The 8779-nt window shown below is 36.9% G+C and overlaps 1 protein-coding gene across 1 annotated transcript; it reads right to left on the reverse strand.

Annotated features, from left to right (window-relative positions):
• Positions 1–5504: 5504 nt before the first annotated feature.
• LOC149568496 (receptor-like protein EIX1) lies at positions 5505–8567 on the reverse strand. Its single transcript, XM_089821407.1, has one exon. The coding sequence runs from the start codon at positions 8321–8323 to the stop codon at positions 7208–7210; it is 1116 nt and encodes a 371-aa protein (XP_089677533.1). The 5' UTR covers positions 8324–8567; the 3' UTR covers positions 5505–7207.
• Between the last annotated feature and the right edge of the window lie 212 nt (positions 8568–8779).

The following is an 8779-nucleotide window of genomic DNA, read 5'->3' on the forward strand; positions in this document are numbered from 1 at the left end:
CTAATAAATGATAATTATTATTAAAATATGTTTCATTAACCTCTCTTGGACGTGAGTTATAGTTATGCCCTTTTTAAAGAGGTTTGGAGGCATTTTGGGGGGGATTCCAGACTTGATTTTCGCTCATTCTTTGTTATTCTTCAGAGGCTGCCAAACCTGTGGAGAAGGAGACCCAAGAACGGGAGTTTGTAGGTTTCCAGGGAGACCCAAGAACAGGAGTTTGCAGGTTTCCAGGAAGGCTAAGGATGGGAGTTTGAAGCCATTCCATGTGCATGCTCATACAGAGTTTGCCTTTGTGCTGAACAGTGTAGATTTGTGGGTTTTTGGGCGTGTTTTTTGCATGAGTTTGGTGTTTTCAGTTGAGCATTTCATATCAGTTTTGGTTGCTGCTGTATTTCAGACTTTAAGCTGTTAAAATAGAGCTGAATATATGTATTGGGACGTGATTAAACTTCTGAGATAGTTTATTAGTGTTTTTGTGGTGTTTCCGGGCATTTTGTGTTAATTTCGGGAGCCCGATGAGCATAGTTTTTGTCCTACATTTGAGAAATGTTGTGTAAAAGTTATACGGATCTGGAAATGTCATTTTGTAGGCTGTTATGCTGTTGAAATTTCTGTAAAAATATCCACTTTTAGATTTATTAATAATTGGTGAAGCTGTGAAGCTTTTGGCACAATTTCTGGCATACCCGATTTGGGGTTTCTTGAGAAATTTGGAGGATCTTTGTGATATTAGTTGTTTGATCTTAAAGATCTGATTAAAGGTTGGAAATATCATGAAAAATAAGAAAAGGGACATTTCAAAAACCCAAGTTTCTAAATTTGGGCCGACTTAGTAATGTTTGTGCTAACTTGTGTTTTGGCTGACCTTGTAAATATGAGAATTAGAATGGTATATATGTAATGCATTATATCATACCCAATAGATGGATGTAAGTAGTATGAAGCAAGATTTTGAGAAGAGTGAATGTGAATCAATAGTAGAGAAAAGTATTTAGCAAGGTCTATAAGGAGCAGTAAAGTTATATCTATCACAAGAGGTGATATGTACTTCAAGGATCTAATCAGCAATCAAGTTGTAAGTCAGATCTACTGTTTCATCTTAACAAGTGAATCAATTTCTAAATCCTTTAACAAGCTAGACTTAACAGTCTTTCTTTAAATCTCTTAATAGAGTGCATACTTCATTGTATGTAAAAACCTTTAACAAGGTGGATCTAGTAGTCCAAATTGCTCTTAACAGGGAAGATCATCAAAAGTGATCATTGTAAGCCTTAACAGGCCAACTTTATACTGCAGTATTGAAGTTTTGTGTGTATCATCCCCACCCCAGTTTTACTTTCTATTTGGAAGGTTTCTAGGTCACCAAATATTGTGTTCATGTGTCATGAATGTTTATCTTTCAGTTTCTCATGCATGTAGTAGATTAGATGAATTAATGGTGAATGGATTATGATGATTAAGTGTTGAATTAGTTTAAAAATTTTGAGGTTACTGATTCACCCCTCCCCTCTCAGTAAGCTAGCTAGTCTTGATTATTTCCAACAATTGGTATCAGAGATTTGTGGTTCTCAAGATAAAGCTTGACAACTTGAGCAAAGATCAAGGACAATGGAGATATTCAGAATTGATAAAGCTATTGATAATGAAAAGATAGATCTGGAGATGGCCATTGCTCAACTCAAGGAAGCAAAAGAGAATATTTGCCAATCCATAAAAAGAAGGAAGGAACTTGTAAAAAAAATGAAGACCACCAGTATGTTGAAGAAAAAATTGAAGACTTTTTCCCCTCAAGTAGTTCAAATGAAGCAAATGAGGCAATCAAAAAACTCATAGAAAAGAATGGCTCTCTACAAGAAGAGGTAAGAAAATTGAAAAGAGAACAAGAAATTCAGTCAAGAAGAATGTGTGAAATCTTGGAACAAAGGAATAAGACAAGTGAAGACTTGGAGGCAATGAAAAATGAAACTCAAAATCAATCCCTTCAGCAAGAAAGTCTTATCAATGAGCTCTCCAATGCAAATGAGGAAATCATGAGTCTGAGATCTAAAAATGAAAGGTTAAGAAATGACTTAATCAGTGAAAGACAAATCACTGAAAGATTGAAAGCTGATCTAAATTCTAAAAAGCAACTCAATGAAAGAATAATGAAATCCCAAGCAGACATGGATCAATTGAATCAATAAAGTGAGTAGAATCTTTATCAGCAAAAGGGTAAAGCAGGACTTGGATACAAAGAAGAAGGTGAATCTTCCAAACAAGGTGCTCAAAGGAATCAAAGACCTACTTGCAGTCACTGTGGTAAGATAGGTCATACATCAAACAAAGTTGGAGTAATGGAAAGGCAAAATTCAATGGAAAATGCTACAATTGCAGTCAACATGGTCATAAAGCTAATGAATGCAATGAGAAACCAAAGTTTGAAGGTAAATGTCACAAATGCAAGAAACAAGGTCACAAGGCATCTAAATGCATATCTAAACCATTCAATCTAGCTAAACAAATTGTAAAAGGAAATATTTGGTTGGGACTACAATACTTGGTGTAGATGTCATTACTGTGGAGAATATGGACACATTGGCATAAACTATGAAAGGCATCACTTGAGAAAGAAGGATACAACAATAAGATGTTATACATGTATTGAACTTGGTCATATAACTAAGAATTTCATGAATATAGGAAAGGTTAAAGATGAAAAGAAAGCTAAAGATGATAACATCAAAAAGTAGATGAGATAGTTGTGGATTCCCAAATCTACCGAGCAAGCCAGTTCAAATGATGGACATGTCACTCAAGAAGTGGGTGATTCCACCATTTCCAATTAGATTCTTAAAGGAAGAACTGGAACTATATCTTCAAGCCATATCTTAAGCAATTCCAATGAATGAAAACAAAAGAGCCAAATCAATATTGTAGATACAGAGGGATCACAGAAATTTAACATCAGTTTTCACTGAATGAGGCTAGATCATACCAAGCGAGGTCGGGAGTAACAAGTTTTGTTTGGTCACTGAGTTACAAGGTTCTACTGAGTTATCTAGACAGATAGTGGATGACAACCTGTTAGGCACTATGTCATTATGGCTCTCTTCGTATTGAGCATTAATGTGAGGTTTTCATCAAAAAGGAAGAATTTTGACTTCATTTTCACCACCAATTTAGTGTATCCAGAGCACAGCGATTTACAGAGCATCAAGGCGATCTTGAGCATAGTTTGTAGTGAAATTTTTGAAGGAGATTCTATCAATCTATTGAGCAATCATGGCATCCACCAGTAGCAACAACAAGGCAAAGAAAGGTTCAGAAATGTTGGTGCGTGGTGTTGAATGGAAGGCTCCAAAATTCAAGCTAGTGCCAGCAATTGTGAAATCACGTGACCTTAATGGAGCTCAATCTCAAATTTTTCCAAAGGTACTTCTCATTAATGACATTCATACTCATTTTAAGTGTGTTGTGCAAGAAATTGGAAGCCTAGAAATGGACAGTGCCCTAGCTAAATTATGTGTGGATGGAACCCTCAAACTCGAGCTTAAACACTTAGAGGAGAAAGGTCTGGCCACATTCTGCATGTGCCAAGGAACTTCCAAATTAAGTGGATTAGGTATATTTTGAGCCATATGCACAATGGTTAGTTATGGTTAGAGCAGCCCGTCTTGATAACAAAGAAGATAATTCATAGAATCACGGGTCTCCCCATGCTCAATATGGTTAATTTTCGCTGCCTTTTGTAAATATTATGCTGAATCTTTGGTTTTTTCCTAACAATCCATCATCCACATTTGCAACTCGTTCTTCATTTGGTTTGTGGAATTGAATATAAGTCATTTCTTTCTATGGTTCTATCTACCAAAGTATTTGAAGCTTTGACAAATGGGTAATTTAGTTTCTAAGTACAACCATCATTAAGTGTAGCTTGGGCTTGTTAATTCACACACTTTTCCTTTCACCATCTATTGAATTGGGCTCCTCTTTTTTTGGCTTCTATAGCACCCAATTAATTTCTTGTGTGTTATTTTAATTCCTTTAAAAAAAAAAAAATCTTGAACATCTAACCTCCTCGTGCTTTCTTTCTAGATTGCAAATTGTTCATTTTTTCCTTTCACACATATGCCTAAGGTATTTTTCAGTTTGAAAATATTATCAAATCACAAGACTGAGCTCAATGAAAAGAAGGGACCACACATTGAGGTAAAGTTCAAAAGAATTTTTTAATATAAAATACTATTCAGAATTGCAATAAATTATTTAATCTAGTTTGTTTGAAAGGTTATTTTTATTTTTTTTAATTCTCTTTTCCAGATAAAAGAAGAATTTTGATAGTTATATATATGATTACAACTAATATTTAAATTATTTTTAGTTTTTAGTTTCTTTAATATGTGTGTGTGCGCGTGTCTCGTGCTGATTGAATCAGTGTTAATAAGGGTGACTTTCCAAGTCCACGCAGGGACACGACTGTGTGTATTCGCTGTGAGAGAACATCATCAACATACGGCATAATTAGTATTTACAGCATCGAAATACATAATAAATATAATATGCATTTGATCCACGTTATATACCTTGAATTATATCACAATATTGTCTGAAGATTATCATATCAATTTTGATATAAGTTTTGAGTTTTTGGTATAGTTCAAAACAGTCACAGTGCATAGCAGTTTGATACATATAAATTATATATCAGAACCTCAGTCAAAGAACATTGCATTACTCTTCTGTTACTCTATCAAAGATCCTACTTTGCTTAACAGTTAATGCTTTTAAGAGCTTCTGATAAGAAATATTTAGAAGCCATAAATGGTTTCTCTTTGTGCAAGGAAATGGAAACATCTCAAGGAATATCATGCTTTTAAGAGGAAAACTCTTATCACAGCTTAACGCTGTGATTTGTGGTCTGTCATGGTCGCACCTATCATAATGTCTTAAATATTTCTTAGGAAGCACAAATGCTTCATTTGGCCTTTCATTTAGGCCAAAGAGGAAAACTTTAATCACAGTTTAAGCATGTTTAAAGCCTCCTCTATAATTCCAGCAGGCATTTTTACCAATACTCTTTCGGGAAGCCACTAGTCAAGAAATATGATTCAATGAATTTGACTAAAAAACCACATAATTTAATCCTATATCAATATCAAAAATCAATTAAACCTAATTTGAATGATAATTTTTAAATTGTATTTACTACTTAATTTAAATTTCAAATAGGGGGCTTCTTGCCTAGCTCCCGCAATTTCGCCTCTCAAGGAGGACAAATGAGAAGATAAAGAAAATGATACTGAAGTCAGGAGGTGTATACCAGATTACACCCCTAACCCCATTAATATATGGTGTAAAGATGATTGATAGGATTCTCCTTCAGCTGATATTACTTTGGTCGCTTGAAGTATTTTTCTTTTGATGAATAGTTAATGTTTTATACTTCTCGCAGAGTGATCATGTATCCCAACCTTTTTTGTGAATATATGATTTAATAGAGAAGGCCTATTCAGGAAAAAAAATTTAAATAAAAAATTAATTATATAATATTTTGATAAAGGAGCTAAGCTACACGAGAGCACTGCAGTTTTCTCCTATTTTGAGATGTGGGCATAAAAAATTAACAATTGTACATTAATTTCTATAAAGATCTTTGATGCTATTCCCAGTATTTAGCCACTCGACACCACAATGCCAAACCAACTCCACAAAACGCCAGCACAAATCCGAACCCTGTTCCCATCTTCAACTCTCTGCTTTTCCACAACGAAGTCTCTTCATCTTCTTTTTCTTGTGAAGCGGGAGGAAATGATGTTGGAGAAGAACAAGTCTTATTCAGTGGAACTCCACACAAATTCTTGTTACCCAAAAACGATGATGCTCCAAATGTGTCAAAGTGGCGTTGTTGAGGAATCCTTCCTGACAGATTATTATTTGATAAATTCAAATATCCCAGAAAATCGAGACCCTGGATCGAAACAGGAATCGACCCATTCAACTGATTGCCCGATAAATCCAAAGACTCTAAACTGTGGATGTCTCCCAAGCTATCTGGAACGCCCCCACTTAAATGATTGTGACTCAAGTTTAGAGTAATCAGTCCTTTCAGCTTCCCGATTTCCCCTGGAATTTCTCCTCTGAGATTGTTTGCAGAGAGGTCAATAACAGTAAAAGCCGCAGGAATTGAAGAGTAGTCCAGCTCGTTTCCCTTGTTGGTAATGTTAACCCCTTTCTGATAATACATTTCATAAGCAATAAAGTACCTTCCATACCTTTCGCCATTGTTTTGAGCAGTAGCCATGGCGAGTAATTCTGTGATTTCAGGGGGGATGACACCTGAGAAGCCATTAGAGGCGAGGTCGATGATCTGAAGAATGGGTAAATGAAATATATCTGAAGGAATTATACCCAGTAGATTATTCGATCTCAGAACAACAACTCGCAGATTTTTTAAGCTTGCAATCCAATTGGGCAATTCACCAGTGAAGTTGTTCTTGCTGAGGTCCAGGAACTCTAGTAGCTTACAGTTGAGAAGCCCTGATGGAAATTCCCCTGAAAATCTATTGCCTCTCAGATCCAATGACTTGAGCTGTTGTAGATTAACCACTTCATCTGGTATTTCTCCTTCCAGTTCATTGCTATACAATGTCACCACTTCCAGAGAGGTGCAATTTCCCAGGGTTGAGGGCAGAGCATGGCTGAGCTTATTATTTGACAGATCCAGATTTTGTAACCTCTGTAACAAAGAGATTGAGGAAGGAATGGCACCTCTGAATTTGTTGTTAGACAGCGACAAAAACTCCAGAGAAGGGGGAAGATTTGTACCAATATAATCTGCAATGTTTCCTTCAAATTTGTTCTTGGACAATTCAAGAACAGTCAATTGATGGTGAAGGGCAAGAGAGGGAAGAGGACCATGGAGATGATTGCCTGAGAGGTTCAGGGTCTTTAGATTATGCAATTTAGTCCATAACAATGAGGGTATGCTTCCCACCAGACTGTTACTGGAAAGATCTAAATGCTCAAGTCTGGTCTGGTAGGACAACCATTTTGGAATGCTCCCACCCATGTTACACCCGCTAAGCAATAGCATTAACGGATTAAAAGAAGGAATCCAATCTCTGCTTATGTTGAGAGTCAATCCACTATCAGTTAACCAAAGGTACTGCAATTTGGTTAGGTTTTGAAGCAGAGATTCTGTCACTATTCCCTCCAACTGATTGCCCTATATTGAAAGGGTTTCAAGGGAGGACAATTGACCTAATGAGTATGGAACACTACCATTCAATTTATTTGCACTCAGATCAAGATATGTCAAGGATGACAATTTGGACAACCACTGGGGAATAGTGCCTTGCAGTCCATTATCACGAAGGCGGAGGAAATTGAGTGAAGAGAGATCGCTCAAGGATGAGGGAATTGTTCCATAGAGTTTATTGACACCCAAATCTAGATATGTCAAGAAGCTTAGATTCCCAATGAAAGATGGGATTGTACCTGTTAACTGATTCACTGAAAGGTCCATGTGAGTGAGGCTTAAAGCTGCAATTTGGGCTGGCAGAGTCCCATTCAGGAGATTCATCCTCAAATTGAGTGAAACCAAGCTGTTTATGGTGAATAACCAATTGGGTATTTCAGAAGAAAGTGAATTGTTCTCCATATGTAGATATGCAAGGGAAGACAGATTTCTGAGAGGAGGAATTTGACCTACCAGACTACAATTGGTCATCTCCAGATGCTGAATCCTCTTAAGATCGCCAATCGACTCACCCAATTCTGTCATAGGAAGGCCGCTGAGATTGACCCCACGGAGTGAAATATACTCCAGCTGAGTAAGATTCCTGAGCCATTTCAAAGAGGGGATTTTCAGATGCTCCAGATCAGAAAAATCCAAGTAACGCAGCTTTGAAATACTTCCCATTTGTGGAGGCAGGAACCCAGAGAAGCCTGTGTTGGAGAGGTTGAGATAAGTGAGGTCTGTCAACAAGGACATGTTTGTAGGCATCTCAACTCCATGAAAGGAATTCATGCTCAAATCCAGGTATTCCAGTTGGCTCAATGGGAAGAGCTTGAAATTCTCACTCATGGAGTGAAGAGAAAGGTTGAAACCTCTGAAATCAAGAGAATCCACTCGTCCTGAGTGAGAGTCGCAGTGGAGGGCTGACCATTGGCAGCAATTAGAAGAGCCATTCCAAGACTCCAAGAGGCCATTCGGATCTTTCACGTTATCTCTCAATTTCAACAGAGCATCCTTCTCTATTTCGAGGCATCCATGTGTCTGTGGGAAAATAAAATAGATTAGTACACATATTTTGAGAATAACTCTGATTTTCTGCGCCATTGTTTGCTCGTGCTCTGTATATTGTGTAAAACCAAACGTGGTTTAAAAAAACCAAATTTGAGATACTTGTGGACATGGCATCCGTACATAATAAATAAGCAAGACGATTGAACGGATTTATATCATCAATATCATTGGTCTGCTTCTTTATTCTTTCCAACACTCCAGAAATACCTGAAGCTGCAGCCGTTCCCGGATCAAGCCTCTACTCCATTTCCGTGTCAACGTCTTAATCCGACTGACAAAGGGCTGTAAAGATATTCGAAGAAAGTAACGGTCTGAAAAAGAGGTTGAATATAAGAAAAGTAGTTTTAATATAAGCAAAATAGGTTCATGAAATAAATGTCCAAGTGGAATGGATGAGGAAATACGAAAATATGTGGGACTGATCAAATGACTATTTTCCGTGTGATAGGGGCTGCTGAGGTTTAACTAGGTTGAAGAATACCTCTAGGT

The sequence above is a fragment of the Cupressus sempervirens genome, chromosome 3 (assembly GCF_028749045.1).
Source record: "Cupressus sempervirens isolate cs-2001-9-10 chromosome 3, ASM2874904v1, whole genome shotgun sequence".
Taxonomy (NCBI): Eukaryota; Viridiplantae; Streptophyta; class Pinopsida; order Cupressales; family Cupressaceae; genus Cupressus; species Cupressus sempervirens.

Bases quoted from the DNA above. Each gene is read 5' to 3' on its own strand.
- LOC149568496 (XM_089821407.1), bottom strand. From the start codon at position 8,323: ATGGCGCAGAAAATCAGAGTTATTCTCAAAATATGTGTACTAATCTAT.